Source organism: Salmo salar, chromosome ssa07, assembly GCF_905237065.1.
Source record: "Salmo salar chromosome ssa07, Ssal_v3.1, whole genome shotgun sequence".
Taxonomy (NCBI): domain Eukaryota; kingdom Metazoa; phylum Chordata; class Actinopteri; order Salmoniformes; family Salmonidae; genus Salmo; species Salmo salar.
In genome coordinates, this window is record NC_059448.1 from 31,510,655 (window position 1) to 31,529,264 (window position 18,610).

General features: G+C 38.9%; 1 protein-coding gene across 1 annotated transcript in view; it reads left to right on the plus strand.

The window, feature by feature from the left end:
• LOC106591031 (1-phosphatidylinositol 4,5-bisphosphate phosphodiesterase beta-3) overlaps window positions 1–18,610 on the plus strand; it is a 120,126-nt gene that overhangs the window by 12,761 nt on the left and 88,755 nt on the right. The window contains exon 2 of the mRNA XM_045721871.1: window positions 10,935–11,021. Coding sequence (XP_045577827.1) covers window positions 11,019–11,021 — 3 coding nt within the window. The 5' untranslated portion in view covers window positions 10,935–11,018. The remainder of the gene's footprint in view (window positions 1–10,934; window positions 11,022–18,610) is intronic.

An 18,610-nucleotide genomic window follows, 5' to 3' on the forward strand; every position in this document is an offset into this window, starting at 1 on the left:
TGACAAAGGATCAGTCCATAATTTTAATGGTAGGTTTATTTGAACAGTGAGAGACAGAATAACAACCAAAAAATCCAGAAAAACACGTCAGAAATGTTATAAATTGATTTGCATTTTAATGAGGGAAATAAGTATTTGACCCCCTCTCAATCAGAAAGATTTCTGGCTCCCAGGTGTCTTTTATACAGGTAACGAGCTAAGATTAGGAGCACACTCTTAAAGGGAGTGCTCCTAACCGCAGCTTGTTACCTGTAAAAAAGACACCTGTTCACAGAAGCAATTAATCAATCAGATTCCAAACTCTCCACCATGGCCAAGACCAAAGAGCTCTCCAAGGATGTCAGGGACAAGATTGTAGACCTACACAAGGCTGGAATGTGCTACAAGACCATCGCCAAGCAGCTTGGTGAGAAGGTGACAACATTTGGTGCAATTATTCGCAAATGGAAGAAACACAAAAGAACTGTCAATATCCTTTGGCATGGGGCTCCATGCAAGATCTCACCTCGTGGAGTTGCAATGATCATGAGAACGGTGAGGAATCAGCCCAGAACTACACGGGAGGATCTTGTCAATGATCTCAAGGCAGCTGGGACCATAGTCACCAAGAAAACAATTGGTAACACACTACACCGTGAAGGACTGAAATCCTGCAGCGCCCGCAAGGTGTCCCTGCTCAAGAATACATATACATGCCCATCTGAAGTTTGCCAATGAACATCTGAATGACTCAGAGGACAACTGGTGAAAGTGTTGTGGTCAGATGAGACCAAAATGGAGCTCTTTGGCATCAACTCAACTCGCCGTGTTTGGAGGAGGAGGAATGCTGCCTATGACCCCAAGAACACCATCTCCACCGTCAAACATGGAGGTTTATTGCTTTGGGGGGTGTTTTTCTGCTAAGGGGACAGGACAACTTCACCGCATGAAAGGGACGATGGACGGGGCCATGTACCGTCAAATCTTGGGTGAGAACCTCCTTCCCTCAGCCAGGGCATTGAAAATGGGTTGTGGATGGGTATTCCAGCATGACAATTACCCAAAACACACGGCCAAGGCAACAAAGGAGTGGCTCAAGAAGAAGCTCATTAAGGTCCTGGAGTGGCCTAGCCAGTCTCCAGACCTTAATCCCATAGAAAATCTGTGGAGGGAGCTGAAGGTTCGAGTTGCCAAACGTCAGCCTCAACCTTAATGACTTGGAGAAGATCTGCAAAGAGGAGTGGGACAAAATCCCTCCTGAGATGTGTGCAAACCTGGTGGCCAACTACAAGAAACGTCTGACCTCTGTGATTGCCAACAAGGGTTTTGCCACCAAGTACTAAGTCATGTTTTGCAGAGGGGTCAAATACTTATTTCCCTCATTAAAATGCAAATAATTTTATAACATTTTTGACATTTGTTTTTCTGGATTTTTTTCTTGTTATTCTGTCTCACTGTTCAAATAAACCTATTAAAATTATAGACTGATCATTTCTTTGTAAGTGGGCAAACGTACAAAATCAGCAGGGGATCAAATACTTTTTTCCCCCACTGTATATGTATTTTATTTTCGGCGGGAATGGGCTTCCATAGTTTTTTCCGTGGCTCAGTGCAGCCGCCAGATGACAGTTACTGTTACAATTTCAGAATGTAACAGGCTGTTACTGCAATTTCAGGTAAAACCTCAATAAAACAATCTCAAATATAAGGGAATTCAGGAGAATGTTTATACATTTCAGCTGTTTCAAAAACATTGCTCTGTTATTACCATTTACAGTGCCTTCAGAAAGTATTCACACCCCTTGACTTTCTCCACATTTTGTTGATATAGACTAATTTTAAATGTATTAAATTGAGAATTTGTGTCACTGGCCTACACACAATACCCCATAATGTCAGTGGAACTATGTTTTTTGACATTTTTACAAATGAATTAAAAATAAAAAGCTGAAATGTCTTGTGTCAATTAGTATTCAGCCCCTTTGCTATGGCAAGCCTAAATAAGTTAATGTGTAAAAATGTGCTAAACTCACATAAATTGCATGCACTCTGTGTTTCAACATGGTGAATTTATCAATTACACTTTGGATGGTGTATCAATACACCAAGTCACTACAAAGATACAGGCGTCCTTCCTAGAGGTCGACCGATTAATCGAAATGGCCGATTTAATTAGGGCCGATTTCAAGTTTTCATAACAATCGGTAATCGCCATTTTTGGACACCGATCGTGGCCGATTACATTGCACTCCACGAGGAGACTGCGTGGCAGGCTGACTACCTGTTATGCGCGTGCAGCAAGGAGCAAAGGTAAGGTGATAGCTAGCATTAAACGTATCTTATAAAAAACAATCAATCTTAACATAATCACTAGCTAACTACACATGGTTGATGATATTACTAGTTTATCTAGCTTGTCCTGCGTTGCATATAATCGATGCGGTGCCTGTTAATTTATCATTGAATCATAGCCTACTTCGCCAAACGTGTGATTTAACAAGCGCATTCACGAAAAAAGCACTGTCGTTGCACGAATGTACCTAACCATAAACATCAACGCCTTTCTTAAAATCAATACAGAAGTATATATTTTTAAACCTGCATATTTAGTTAATATTGCCTGCTAACATGAATTTCTTTAAATTAGGGAAATTGTGTCACTTCTCAAGCGTTCTGTGCAACAGAGTCAGGGTATATGCAGCAGTTTGGGCCGCCTGGCTTGTTGCGAACTGTGTGAAGACTATTTCTTCCTAACATAGACAGCCAACTACGCCAAACGGGGGATGATTTAACAAAAGCGCATTTGCGAAAAAAGCACAATCGTTGCACGAATGTACCTAACCATAAACATCAATGCCTTTCTTAAAATCAATACACAGAAGTATATTTTTTTAAACCTGCATATTTAGTTAAAAGAAATTCATGTTAGCAGGCAATATTAACTAGGGAAATTGTGTCACTTCTCTTGGGTTCATTGCACGCAGTCAGGCTATATACAACAGTTTGGGCCACCTGGCTCGTTGTGAACTAATTTGCCAGAATTTTACGTAATTATGACATAAAATTGAAGGTTGTGCAATGTAAAAGGAATATTTAGACTTATGGATGCCACCCGTTAGATGAAATACGGAACGGTTCCGTATTTCACTGAAAGAATAAACGTTTTGTTTTCGAAATGATAGTTTCTGGATTTGACCATATTAATGACCTAAGGCTCGTATTTATGTGTGTTATTATGTTATAATTAAGTAAATGATTTGATATTTGATAGAGCAGTCTGACTGAGCGGTGGTAGGCAGCAGCAGGCTCGTAAGCATTCATTCAAACGGCACTTTCATTCAAACGGCACTATCAACTCCCGAGATTAGGCTGGTGTAACCGATGTGAAATAGCTAGCTAGTTAGCGGTGTGCGCGCTAATAGCGTTTCAATCGGTGACGTCACTCCATCTGAGACCTTGAAGTAGTTGCCACGGCTTTTGTGGAGCGATGGGTAACAGTGCTTCGAGGGTGACTATTGTCGATGTGTTCCTGGTTCGAGCCCAGGTGGGGCGAAGAGAGGGACAGAAGCTATACTGTTACTGGCAATACTAAAGTGCCAATAAGAACATCCAAATAGACAAAGGTATATGAAATACAAATGGTATAGAGCGAAATAGTCCTATAATTCCTATAATAATTACAACCTAAAACTTCTTACCTGGGAACATTGAAGACTCATGTTAAAAGGAACCACCAGCTTTCATATGTTCTCATGTTCTGAGCAAGGAACTTAAACGTTAGCTTTTTTACATGGCACATATTGCACTTTTACTTTCTTCTCCAACACTTTGTTTTTGCATTTTTTTAAACCAAATTGAACATGTTTCATTATTTATTTGAGGCTAAATTGATTTTATTGATGTATTATATTAACTTAAAATAAAAGTGTTAATTCAGTATTGTTGTAATTGTCATAAATAATTGTAAAAAAATTGGCCGATTAATCGGCATCGGCTTTTTTTTGGTCCTCCAATAATCAGTATCGGTATCGGCGTTGAAAAATCACAATTGGTCGACCTCCTAGTCCTTCCTAACACAATTGGCGGAGAGGAAGGAACACCGCCCAGGGATTTCATCATGTGGCCAATGTTGACTTTAAAACATTGATAGGAGAAAACTGAGGATGGATCTACAGCATTGTAGTTATTATAAAGTACTTACCTAATTAACAAAGTGAAAAGAAGGAAGCCTGTACATAATAAAACATTTCCAAAAATGCATTCTGTTTGCAACAAGGCACTAAAGTAATACTGCAAGAAATGTAGAAAATAAATGAACTTTTTGTCCTCAATACAAAGCGCTATGTTGGGGAAAATCCAACACACATCACTGAGTACCGCTTTTCATATTTTCAAGCATGGTGGTGGATGCATCATGTTATGAGTAAGCTTGTCATCGGCAAGGACAAGGGAGTTTTTGGGGGGAGATACAAATGAATGGAATAGAGTTAAGCACAGTCAAAATCCTAGAGGAAAACCTGGTTCAGTCTGCTTTCCAACAGACACTTGGAGCCAAATTCACCTTTCAGCAGGACAATAACCTAAAACACATGGCCAAATATACATACACTGGAGTTGCTTACCAAGACAACATTTGAATGTTCCGGAGTGGCCTAGTTACAGTTTTTACTTAAATCAGCTAAAAAAGAAATGATCAACAACCAACTTGACAGAGCTTAAATAATTTCTTTAAAGAATAATGTGCAAATATTGTACAATCCAGGTGTGCAAAGCTCTTAGAGACTTACCCAGAATGACTCACAGCTGTAATAGCTGCCAAAGGTGATTCTAACATTTATTGACTCAGGTGGTTGAATACTTATGTAATCAAGATATATTAGTGTTTTATTTTTCATAATCTTTTTTGACAAATGTTTGAATTTGTCTTCCATTTTGACATTAGAGAGAATTTTGTGTAGAACGTTGACAAAAACTGACGATTAAATACATTTTAATCCCACAACAAAATGTGGAAAAAGTCAATGGGTGTGAATACTTTCTGAAGGAACTCAACGAGACAATTCTGTTCACAGTGCCCTGCTTGGAGGGGGCAATTGTGGTTAGACAGATGATCACCAACGAAGCGTTTAGGCAAAACACAACAGGCTGTTCTACATGCAAATTGTGTGTGTGTTTGTGTGTTTGTAAGATAGTGGAAAGTAAAACATCCATTTACGGTAAATGGGTACGGATGAGACAGAGCGATAGAGAAAAAGAGATGGCTGAGATTACTGCTTTTTCTTTTATGTTGTTTTTCCACAGTAGAGTATTCCTTAAATGTATAGCAGAGTAGTTAGCGCTAGACCTAAGGTCAGTTTTATGTTTGCCCTTAATCATGAAAATGTTGTTTATGATATGGTTTAGCTGATCCTAGATCTGTGCCTATAGGTAACTCTGATTTAAGAATGATAAATTACTGGGAGCTCATATTTGATTACTTATCAAAAGCTTTTGATCGAGTTATAGCCCCACATCCACTGATCTGTCTTTTTTTGCAGTTGATGGAAATAACCTGGATGGGAAGGCTGTCTCTCTCTGTACTCTGTTAGCCAAACGGCTCATATTGCAAATTTGGAAATTGGAAACTGCACATACCTTTTGAGATGTTTTTACAGTATTTAAATAATGTAATGCATATAGAAAAGTTTTGATACAATACCTTCAATAGAAGTCCAAAATGTAACAAAATATGGCAGCTGATACTTGATAAATGGTTCAGTAAGGACTAGTCCCCCTTCACAATTGTGATAATGATCTGTTGCTACGCTGTGCTGTACTTCAATCAATATTTATTTTTGTTATAATTACATTGCTTGTAATGACTGTGCACTGTCTTCTTATAATATGTACCACCTAGTGGTACACCACCTTTTCTTAGCTTTTTTTGTATATGTGAGTAAAATATGGAATCCATAGCGGTGAAACTGCCATGTTCACTTGCGATATTATAAGCACAAAGATGTTACAAACAAGGAACACTATTTTTTTTCCCTCTGACATCTTCGCACGCGCAATAGAGTAACATATGTGCTATGATTTTATTTTACCACGATGCTAGATGCTCATTTCCTCAACTAAAATGATAACAAATGCACCTGGGGCTTCAGTGTTTTGTTCTCTAATTCTGTGATTTCTTCAACGCTACAGTGAATGTTATTGTTTATCTCTGTTTTTTCGTATTGGAAAATAATAAACGGATTATATATTTTTTTTAAAGAAGGATAAATTATGCCGTTAAGACAGTAGTTGGGTTTGGTTGTTTGGCAACAAAACCGACGCATGCGCAACTATTGGGCAAAACAAACGGGGCTGGCTTAGATTGTTGACCACATGTAAACTGTATTTAGTCTCTAAAGTTTATTGAAAGCATAAATGCATCTAAAAATACATCGTTACAGTTGTTGTTCAGCTAGCAAGCGAACTTTAGCCATATTAGCATAGATGTGATTTTAGCCATATTAGCATAGACATAAAGAACCTGATAAATACTTATTTCCCTCATTAAAATGCAAATCAATTTATAACATTTTTGACATGCTTTTTTCTGGATTTTTGTTGTTGTTATTCTGTCTCCCACTGTTCAAATAAACCTACCATTAAAATTATAGACTGATCATTTCTTTGTCAGTGGGCAAACGTACAAAATCAGCAGGGGGTCAAATACTTTTTTCCCTCACTGTATGTTGTGGCCACCCTCATTCCTCCTCTCCTTTCCTCTCCACTATTCTCCTCTACTCTCCCCCCCTGTCCTCCCTCCTGTAGCTTACCACAGAGCCTAAACTGGAGGTAGGGTGGTTCCATCATAGAAATAATGGAAATAGATCACATAGAACACACCTTGCATCGTCCAATATGGTGTAGGCTTGGGCGGTATACTGGGTAAACCGGGGTATTTTGAAATACAGACAGTATGATTTTCAATACCGTGGGTTTGTGGCGCCCTAAAGCTCGGGGGAATTCGTGACGTGAGAATATACTTATCCTCCTGCAAACTTTAGACCATGCGTACGCACAGTTTCTAGTGGTTGAAGTATTGCATTGCAAGAAGGCAAAAGTAGCGTAGTAGCAGTGGTGGAAAAAGTACCCAACTATCATACTTCAAGATACCTTAATAGAAAATGACACATGTAAAAGTCACCCACTAAAATTCTACTTGAGAAAAAGTTGAAAATTATTTGGTTTAAAATATACTTAAGTATCAAAAGTGAAAGTATAACTAATTTCAAATTCCTTATGTTAAGCAAACCAGATGGCACCATTTTCTTGTTTTTTTATTTTACGGAAAGCCATGGGCACACTCCAACATTCAGACATAATTTACAAACAAAGCATGTGTGTTTAGTGAGTCCGCCAGATCAGAGGCAGTAGGGATGACCAGGGATGTTCGGTTGATAAGTGAGTGATTTTGACTATTTTCCTGTCCTGCTAAGCATTCAAAATGTAACGAGTATTTTTGGGTGCCAAGGAAAATGTATGGAGTAAAAAGTGCTATATTTTCTTAAGGAATGTAGTGAAGTAAAAGTAGTCAAAACTATAAATAGTAAAGAACAGATAGTACTTTATTTTTACTTAAGTACTTTACACCACTGCCTAGTAGCCTTGTGCAAATTAGGAATATAGGATGACACTCTTATTCATAACAAAAAAAATAACAGGTAGCTAAATATAATAACAAGATGTGATGATTTGCCGTTAGTGAGAAGAGAACATATGTATTTTATCTTTGCATCCTAAAATAATTAGAAATGGGCATCTATTTTCTGTTATTGATTTAATTCCCATGATCATTGCAGAATAAATTCCGCACCTTTCAAGTTTTTGCTCTATGCATCCAAAAGGGAGCCGGTTTATAACATACAGGTGAACCGACAGCTGATATTTTGCATTGAAGTGTGTAGGCTACAACTGTAAGTAGTTGAATGAAAACTAAAACTTTAGTTTTGATTATTTTCCCGAGTAGAATTTGTAGGCAGTGCAGCATATTTAGGTTCGGGAAAAAGTAAATGCAAAACATTATTGAATTAAAATGATCAGTTTACAGGTCCATAACAATTTGCAATTGTTTTTGTCATTCAGAAACGGTTAGATAAAGCACATTTCAGAAAACATAAAGTTTGCAATTGCTATTTCCTTTAGATAGCCTACTGAGCTACTGTCTTGGCCTAATTCCAATACTTCTAAAATATACAGCAAATAGTCTTTGTAAATTATATCATAAATAGGATTGGTGGAGTTATTTATGTCACACATGCAGTTAACAAAAATATATGGAGATATCTGCTCTTTCCAAAATTACAACCAACTGATTGAAGCAATACTGAAAAAATGGAGGAGGCAAGTGGAAAGGGAGAAGGTAGTGTCGACCCTGTAGTAAAGACCAAAATTGGCTAAAGAAAATTGTGATCAATAATAAAGTATACCAGTTTAATTTAAGGACCACAAATTTGACAGCTGCACCATACAGGTTGCAAAATAGTTGGGAGGAGATTTTTGTAACGATTCCATGACACATGGTTTATGAACTGATACACAAAATGACCCCGGATTCAAAACGTAGAGTTTTTCAATTTGAATTATTATAAAGAATTCTTGCAACCAATAGAATGTTATATAATGTGGATACAACCATCCCAGCTGTGCAGATTTTGCTGTTAAGAGACAGAATCATGAGATCACTTGTTTTGGTAGTCCCCATATGTAACTTGTTTTTGGTCGCAAAAAAAAAAGTCCTAGTCAATCGATCAATATAGTAATAATACTCAGCAAAGGTGTTTATCTTTAATTGACAATCTTTAGAAAGTATGAGAATAGAAAGGTTCAGAACTTTTATGAAACATCACAGCACAGTGGAAAAATATGTGGCAGCTAGAAATCAAACTTGATTGTCTTCAGAGATAGATGAAAGGGGTTGAGGGTAGCTGAAGGCTGGAACTAAAAACAAACAAAAGATAACTACAGTAAAATATACTGTCCGTGAAATGTATGTAGTATGTATAAGCTGGAAGTGAAAGCCTAAATATTATTGTCTATTAGTTTACTCCACTTAGGGGAAGGGTGTTAGGGTTAGGGGAAAATAATAAAGAAGGAAAATATATTTCATTAGTTTACTCCAATTAGGGAAGGGGTGTTAGGGTTAGGGGAAAATAATAAAGAAGGAAAATCTATTTAAAATAATATATATTTACAAGCAAAATATACATGGGGGATTGGAAATTATGCAGACAATTACATTGATGGAATCCACAATCTATCTGCAATATTAACGCTAATCTACCCTATACAGCAAATAAGGGCGTTTTTTGTCACCAAAAAAGTTGAGTGACGAGCGTTATTCATGAAGAGTTATAACGCTTGTTCACGCACACACAGTTTTACGACATGACTGATTTAAACTGAACAAAAATATAAACGCAAAATGCAACAATTTCAACGATTTTACTGAGTTACAGTTCATATAAGGAAATCAGTCAATCGAAATCAATTCATTAGGCTCAAATCTATGGATTTCACTTGACTTGGGCAGGCGGCGCAGCCATGGGTTGACCTGAGAGGGCACAGGCCCATCCACTTGGGAGCCAGGGCACCCATTGGGGAGCAAGGCCCAGCCAATCAGAATTTAGTTTTTCCCCCACCAAAGGGCTTTATTACATACAGAAATACTCCTCAGTGTCATCAGCTATCTGGGTGGCTGGTCTCAGACGATCTTGCAGGTGAAGACGCCGGATATGGATGTCCTGGGCTGGTGTGGTTACACATGGTCTGCGCTTGTGAGGCCGGTTGGACGTACTGCCAAATTCTCTAAAACGACGTTGGAGGCGGTTTATGGTAGAGAAATGAACATTCAATTGTCTGGCAAAGTTCTGATGGACATTCCTGCAGTCAGCATGCCAATTGCATGCTTCCTCAAAACTTGAGACATCTGTGGCACTGTGTTATGTGACAAAACTGCACAAAAACTGCATAAAAGTGGCCTTTTATTGTCCACAGCACAAGGTGCACCTGTGTAATGATCATGCTCTTTAATCAGCTTCTTGATATGCCACACCTGTCAAGTCGATGGATTATCTTGCCAAAAGAGAGATACTCACTAACAGGGATGTAAACAAATTTGTTCACAAAATTTGAGAGAAATAAGCTTTATCGGCGTATGGAACATTTCTGGGATCTCTTACTTCAGGTAATGAAACATTGGATCAACACTTTACATGTTGCATTTATGTTTTTGTTCAGTATATAATGAGAAACATGCGCCAAATTTACAAAGCACAACATTTTTGTGCATGCAGTTTTTTCAGTAATAGTTTAAAATGTATGCAGCGTTTATAAATATAACCGTATACCCTGGTATGGTACAGGAATGGTATGAATGTATGAAATCCTAGATACCTCCCAACCCTAATGTGGTTTAGGGTGAAGTTGCCCCTAGATGCTGGCTGATGTTGGGTCAGTCTTGCATTTCCCCACTAATGGTTAAGGTTAGGATTGGGGGAGGGAAACTGATCCTAGATCTGTACCTAGGGGAAACTTCACCCTGGAGTGTTCAATGCAACAAACAATAGAAAATGTCTGACAATATGCCATTTTTATGTTTTTTTTTTCTCTCTTTACCCCTCTCATAGCCAGCATTGGACATAAGACTGAAGGTATGAGACTTGTGTCTGAGACCTGAAGACTTGTGTTAGCTCCCCAGCTAATGCTTATGTTTTAGCTCAGCAGGCTAACAAAGTCTTGTGGCATGCAGGAAACCCAGGTTCGAACCTCGGTTGGTCACGTTGGTCACATGTTGTGCACAGTGTGTATATCTCGGTGTATTAACCTGTGTGTGTGTGTGTGTGTGTGTGTGTGTGTGTGTGTGTGTGTGTGTGTGTGTGTGTGTGTGTGTGTGTGTGTGTGTGTGTGTGTGTGTGTGTGTGTAGGAGCCCAACAGCAGCCACCCCACGCTGATTACTCTGAAGGTAGACCCAGATGGATTCTTCCTTTACTGGACTGGTGGGGCCAACATGGTAAGTCTATTATTTTATCTTTCTTACACGGTAATTACTCACTCTCTACATTTTACATTTTAGTCATTTATAGCAGACACTCTTATCCAGAGTGACTTACAGAAATGAGTGCATACGTTTTTCATACTTTTTTGCCCTGGTCCCCATGGCTATGTTCTAACTCTTCCACATCCTCCCTTCTTTAACTTAAACAAAACAATCTCCCACCTTCCCTAACATGGTGGGTCCTAGGCTTAGGCGATATACCCTTTATACTGTATACCAGGGTATTTCAAAATACCGACCGTCTTGGAATTTGAGGTTATGGTAATTGGCCAGGTCAATTGGGAGGTGGCGGGGTGGGGGTACCTGGCACGCATAGAAGGCTAAGTAGGCCTACTTCTATGCGTGCCCAGGCCCCCGCCACTCCCCAATTGAAACAAGCCATTCCACTTCGTTATTATCATGACATTTCATCATGATTGTTCAGGTTATTACTTAAATCAACAAATTAAGACATGTCAGCTTGGAGAGGATCTGTTGCTTTTTCGTATTGACAGAACATTAATGGAGTCAAAATAAAGATATAGGCCTATGCCTACCTTGTCCTTGTCTGTTGGCTTTTCTGTATATAATTGTTTTTAATACAGATCCTATTTCGACGCACAAAACCATTAAAAAAAAGTCTGATGGGTTGTCTCCCACTTTTCCGAAATATTCGCATAACGTCACAAATCCTGCTGCTTTTGTCATTTTATGGCAGTGGCATTCATAGCCGCAGGAAGATGTTCTACAGACTCAAAAAATTTACCAGCACTACAGATGGCGATTTAGGTCTGCTAATACAGGACTAGTAAAAATAGTGCACTACTTTAGTGGAACAAACAGTTTTCTTTTTTAATGTATTTTTTATTAATATGTATTTATTTATTTTCAGGGGGTGCTGCAGCACCCTCAGCACCCATACTTCCTGCAGCTATGGTGGCATTGACATTTCTTCTTCAAAGAGAGGATGCCATAATGAGATAAATAATGTAGCCTAAACTACTGAAAACAGGCCTTTTACAAGATTAAATCATCATCAGTAGGCTATAAGATAATGAATAGACAAGGAATGTATAAAGGAGACAGCTATGCTATAGTATGAAGATTAAGTTGACAATCATTCAAATAGAAACAAATACACGCAATGTCCATAGCCTATTTATCAGCAATGCTGATTATAGAGGGGGAGAGTGTTGAATTTTTTTTTACAATACTGTGATGAAGTATTATAATAAAAAATTGACATCGTTGACTAACTGTTTGAGGTGAAGAAAAAATTACTGAGAAGCCCAGCTGGGCACTTTCCTACATTTTACATTTGCGAGAAGTCAGCTAGGTAGGCCTACTTCTATGCGTGCCCAGCCCCCCGTGCTCCATCAACATTAACAGAACAGAGAAATCAGACACGCTTATTGCTCACATGCAGTGCGTAAATTATGGTATGAAATAAACCCAAACTATGTTTACACTCTGAGAATGAGAACGGTACATTTCTTTAATTAATATATCTATTAACAGACATGTAACCAAGTGATAGGTATTAATGGTAAATTGGTAAATTGTGCATTGCGGCCGACACTGTAGACTATAGCGTAGGCTACCATTATACTTCGCGGGGATAGGAGGTCAGCAATTTTTTTGACTCACCTAGGGCAGCATATTGGCCAGGACTGGGCTTGATCAGCATTGATTAGTCTATAAATTAAGAAAAGATTCCATATCAAATTACACAATGCCAGGTTGGAGAGGATTGGCGCATTGTCCATTTGACACAACACTAGCGCATTATAGGCCTCAGAGCCAGAACATTGTATAACAGAAAGTCCACGCATCTTTTCAGGTCGCTGCAGCTAGCGACTGGAACGAGCTGCAAAAAACACTCAAACTGGACAGTTATATCTCCATCTCTACATTCAGACTCAATCATGGACACTCTTACTGACACTTGTGGCTGCTTCATGTGATGTATTGTTAACTCTTCCTATTTGCCTTTTGTGCTGTTGTCTGTACCCAACAATGTTTTTGTACCATGTTTGTGCTACTACCATGTTGTGTTGCTACCATGTTGTTGTCATGTGTTGCTGCCATGCTGTGTTGTCTTAGGTCTCTCTTTATGTAGTGTTGTGGTGTCTCTTGTAACGATGTGTGTTTTGTCCTACCTTTTTTTATCCCCCATCCCTGCAAGAGGGCTTTTTCCTTGGTTGGCCGTCATTGTAAATAAGAATTTTTTCTTAACTGACTTGTCTAGTTAAATAAAGGTGAAATAAAAAAAACTCCCGCGGTTATGTAAAGTTTATCTACATGACAATAAAGTTTGTTTATTTATTTTTAATCCTTAAATAAATGTAGGCATTTTTAAAACGGCTTTGATGGTTGTTTTATTTTCATGACGGTCTTCATCCATAACCGATAGTTACACGATTACTCAGTTACCGTCAGATCACCACCGACCGTATGGGGGGGGGGTGCTAGGCCACTGCTTATTATAACTATAAGAAATCTAAGATGTAAATTCAAAATTATCAACTGGGTAGTTTGAGCCCTGAATGCTGATTGGCTGAAAGCCATGGTATATCAGACCGTGTACCATGGGTATGACATGGTACACGCCCCTTGTAAAGCGCCCCTTGTGTGCACATTCGCTAATACCATATACGCCGGTTTGGTACAGAAACGGTATGATGGTATGAAAATCTGTTTACCGCCCAACCCTAGTGGGTCCTCTCTTTTTCTATCTCTCTCTGTCTAGTATGGTGAGTTCTTCCTTCTCTCGCTTTTTTTTGTCTCCCTCTCTTTAACTCTCTCTGTCTAACATGAGTCCTCTCGCTCGCTCTCTCTTTTACACACAGACACAGTCGTGTACAACTAACCTTGCGGGGACACAAAATTCAGTCCCATTCAAAATCCTATTTTCCCTAACACTAACCTTAACCCTAACCCTAAACCTAGCCCCTAACCCTAGCTCCTAACCATAACCCTAGCTCCTAACCCTAAACCTAATTCTAACACTAATTTTAACCTTAACCCTAAACCCCCTATAAATAGCATTTGACCTTGTGGGGACTAACAAAATGTTCCCAGTTGGTCAAATTTTTGTTTGTTTGCTATTCTTGTGAGGACTTCTGGTCCCCACAAGTATAGTTAAACATGTCCACACACACACTCACTCTGTCAATTCCTGATGTTGTTGTCCTTCTCTCCTCACCTCATTAGTACAGACAGTTGGGCTGTATCCCAAATTGCACCATATTCCCTATATAGTGCACTAAGTTTCACCAGAACCATGTAGTAAAGTAGTGCACTATAAAGGGGACCATTTCGGACTGAGCCTTAGCCAGTTAGTCATGTGAATGAGGGCATGGATCGAATCAAATTTCAGGCCCCAAATTAAATAAACACTTCCCTCATCCCCCTCTCCCTCTATCAATATCTCTGTCTCTTTCTCCCCCTCTCTCCCCCTTTATCTCTGTCTCCCTGACGCCCTTCTTTCTCTCTCCCTCCTTGTTCTCACTTTCTTTGCCTTTTTCACTCTTTTTTTCACCACACATTTTTGTAGCGCTCCATATCTCAATCTCTTCCTCTACCCTGTCTGTCTGTCTGTCTGTCTGTCTGTCTGTCTGTCTGTCTGTCTGTCTGTCTGTCTGTCTGTCTGTCTGTCTGTCTGTCTGTCTGTCTGTCTGTCTGTCTGTCTGTCTGTCTGTCTGTCTGTCTGTCTGTCTGTCTGTCTGTCTGTCTGTCTGTCTGTCTGTCTGTCTGTCTGTCTGTCTGTCTGTCTGTCTGTCTGTGTCTCTGTCTCTCTCTGTCTGTCTCTGTCTCTCTCTGTCTCTCTCTGTCTCTCTGTCTCTGTCTTTCTCTCTCTCCTTCTTCGCTGTGTTTTTACCTCTAAAGGCATTTATGGAATGGCGTGTTAATACTGTGCAGTTAGGGGTGTGTGCGTGTGTTTGCGCGTGTGAGCCCTATCTGTGTTTACTGTGTGTGTGTTCTCTAGTAGGACACTAGGCCAGCCCTAGCCCAAGGGCTGTCGTTGACACTGTTTAATGACAGGGTTAGAATGCCCCAGGGAAGGAGAAATGAAGGCTGCATCCCAAATGGCCCCTTATTCCCTAGTTAGTGTACTACTTTTGACCAGGTCCCATAGGGAAATGAAGGCTCTGAGTACCAAATGGCACACTAATCCCTATATAGTGCATTACTTTTGAAACTAGTGCACTTTATAGGGAATAGAGTGCCGTTTGGGACGAAGTCAGTCTAAAAGGACTTATGAGGATAGAACTGTGAAGCTATGAGTGGAATATGCTATTATTAAAATTCATTATTTTTAAAATTAATTAATTAATCTGCTATTATATCTAGATGACATGGCTATAATTGCTACATCCAATAATAATCTAAGTTTTACATATGTCTCTACAATAACCATGACCAGAAGTACAGGAAGGGCAAATTACACGTCCATGAATTCTTCACTTCTCCCAACTATTGTTTAATCTCTCACCCTCTCTTCCCTCTCTCCTTTCTTCTTTTTACTCCTCCAGTCAATATCGTCCCAGTAAGTCACCTTTCCTCTGACTTCTCTCCATCTCTCCTCCCTCCCTCCCTTCCTCTTTTCTTGTTATTGAAAAACTCCTCCACCCTCTATTCTTCTTCTATCCCTCTACCAATCTCTTTCTTATCTTAGGGTCTATTCTCATTGACAAGAATTAAGGAGAATTTTGAGATATTCTCGTGAGGTATCGATTTGAGAGACATTACTGTGATGTAAACTTGCGTATTTCGCACATCTCTAACGCTACCTACGGAGGTCTTCCACGACACTCACCACTCACCTGCTCTAAGCAGGGCAGTGAAAACAAAATTATTTAGTTGAGCCCAACATTGATACAGTAAAAATACTATTAGCAGAGCAATGTTTTTGAAACAGCTGAAATGTATAGACATTTTCAATATATTTGAGACTTGCTTTTTTGAGTTTTCACCTGAAATTACATTCTGAAATTGTCACCAGGGGGATTATAAACATTTTCAATTGCAATTTTGCTCTTACCTCATATAATGACTTTCAGGATTTTGATCAAATTAAGCTAGGTTTGTTCTAACTTTAATACGCTAAAACTGTACTTTTATCTTCCTATGAGAGGGGGAAAACGTTAATGTTTGATATGCTTACGTAAGCTGTCTTATTGTCTTGCAAGCTACATTGAGCTAGCTAATGCATCTACGAACGATAAAATAAACAATTTAATTGTCTGCACATGTGAATTGTTGCATTATTCAAGAGTGTAATATGGTTTGGTTGCATTATTCAAGATTGTTGCTAGCTAATATGTTTTAGAGGGAAAGATGCTCACATTGTTGAATAGTTTGCAAGCTTACTGGCTAGTCAGGGGCTACTGTGATACGGTAAATTTGGAGCTGCAGAGCAAGAATGTCACATTGCCAGCCACAATTAAAGGTAAGGCAAGGATGTCATGTAAATTGAAACGTTTATATACGTATTATGTAAATTGTCATCTCGTCACGCTGCCTCTCCTTAAATGTTCGTCAATGAGAATAGCCTCTTCGAGGTAAAGGTTGAGTTAACTGTTTCTATAGAAGAGAAAATTAGCAGGACTCTTCTTTTGTTGTTATTTTCTTCCTCCATCTATCCCCTCACCATTTTTCCTCTCAATCTCCCTTTTTCCTCAGTCTTTGAGGTCGGCGTGGGGTGTTTCTGTCTCTTTATTCTCCCTCGGTCTCTCTTGTGCACACGTGTTCTCTCGCTCGCTCTCCTGCTCTCTGTCGCGCTCTCTCTCTCTTGCTCCCTATACCTCTCTCTCTCACTAATTTCAGACAGAAGATATGGTATATTACCTGTAAAAAATAATAATGCAATGTTTATGAGTCCCTTTAAAACAGCCCCTTATTTACCACTTTCTTTATTTTATATTAGTGGGTAACTGGCACATTTGTGGGGGGTGTTAAACCATAGGAGCTGTTTACATTACAAATTAAGGTGTTAAATGATGGAAGTGTTCATGAATTTACCTGCAAAAAGCAGAGACCAATGTACTATATTTTCGTTACAGGGTCTGAAAATGCAACAATCATGACTAAGTCTTCAGGTGGCTTTAATTTTGGCATGTTTTTTACCCCGGGTAAATGGAAGTAGGCATGGCAAATTAGTAGGATCTTTGTCTGCGTATGAAAGGTTGGATGTTACCATGGTTTACACAGGCATTGTGGGTAGGACACATGTAACAGATGTGATCGTACTTCGTAACTCTCTTGCATTGTGTTTTTAAAGAAAGGACTGTCCAGCCAGCGATCCAAGTTGATTGGTATTTATTCTGATGATAGACACAAGGAAGCACATTGGATATTCAGGACAACAGTATGTTGATGGCTGTAGATTCGTTATTAGCCTGTTTGTATTGAAATTACTGTGAATTAACAGGGAGCTAATGCAACAATTACAATTATGGGAGGTGCAACTCAATGATATGAAGGTGTTCCTAATGTTTTGTATACTCAGTGTGTGTGTGTGTGTGTGTTAATAAGCATTTCTCCTTTGCCAATATAATCCATCCACCTGACAGGTGTGGCATATCAAGAAGCTGATTAATAAATCTCCTTAGGGCTAGGCCCCTTTTTTCTCAGTTTCCACCTGACTGACGTGCCCAAAGTAAACTGCCTGTTGCTCAGGCCCTGAAGCCAGGATATGCATATAATTGGTACCATTGGAAAGAAAACACTTTGTAGTTTGTAGAAATAAAAACAATTATGTAACAGACTATAACACAATAGATATGGTAGGAGAAAATCCAAAGAAAAACCAACCAGATTTTTTGTTTGTTGTTGAGATACCATGGTCTTACAATGGAAAGTATAGGGGCATACTGAATTCTAGCTCCCAGGATGCAATTCCTATGGATTCCACAGGGTGTCAGCAGTCTATGTTCAAGGTTTCAGGCTTGTAACTTCCAAAATGAATAAGAAATATCAGTTTTAGTACAGGGACACAGTCTTGGAAATTCGTGTTTGGGCGCGCGATGAAGACAAGACGCACCTGCTTAAATGGGTTTCCTATTGAACATACTTCTTTCTGTAAAAAATATTATAGTTCGATTACATTTTAGGGTATCTGAGGAGTAAATAGAAACGTATTTTGACTTGTTGAAACAAAGTTTAGGGGTAGATTTTTTGTATTCTTTTCTCTGCATGTTGAACGAGTGGATTACTCAAATCGATGGTGCCAACTAAACAGACTTTTTGGGATATAAAGAAGGATTTTATCTAACAAAACAACACTACATGTTATAGCTGAGATCCTTTGGATGACAAATCAGAGGACGATTTTCAAAAAGTAAGTGAATATTTAATCGCTATTTGTGAATTTATGAAAGCTGTGTCGGTGGAAAAATATTTTGATGTGGGGCTCCGTCCTCAAACAATCGCATGGCATGCTTTCGCTCTATTAGCTACTGTAAATCGGACAGTGCAGTTAGATTAACAAGAATTGAAGTTTTCAACCGATATAAGACACTTGTATGTACCAAAATGTTTAATATCCATATTTTTTAAGGTTA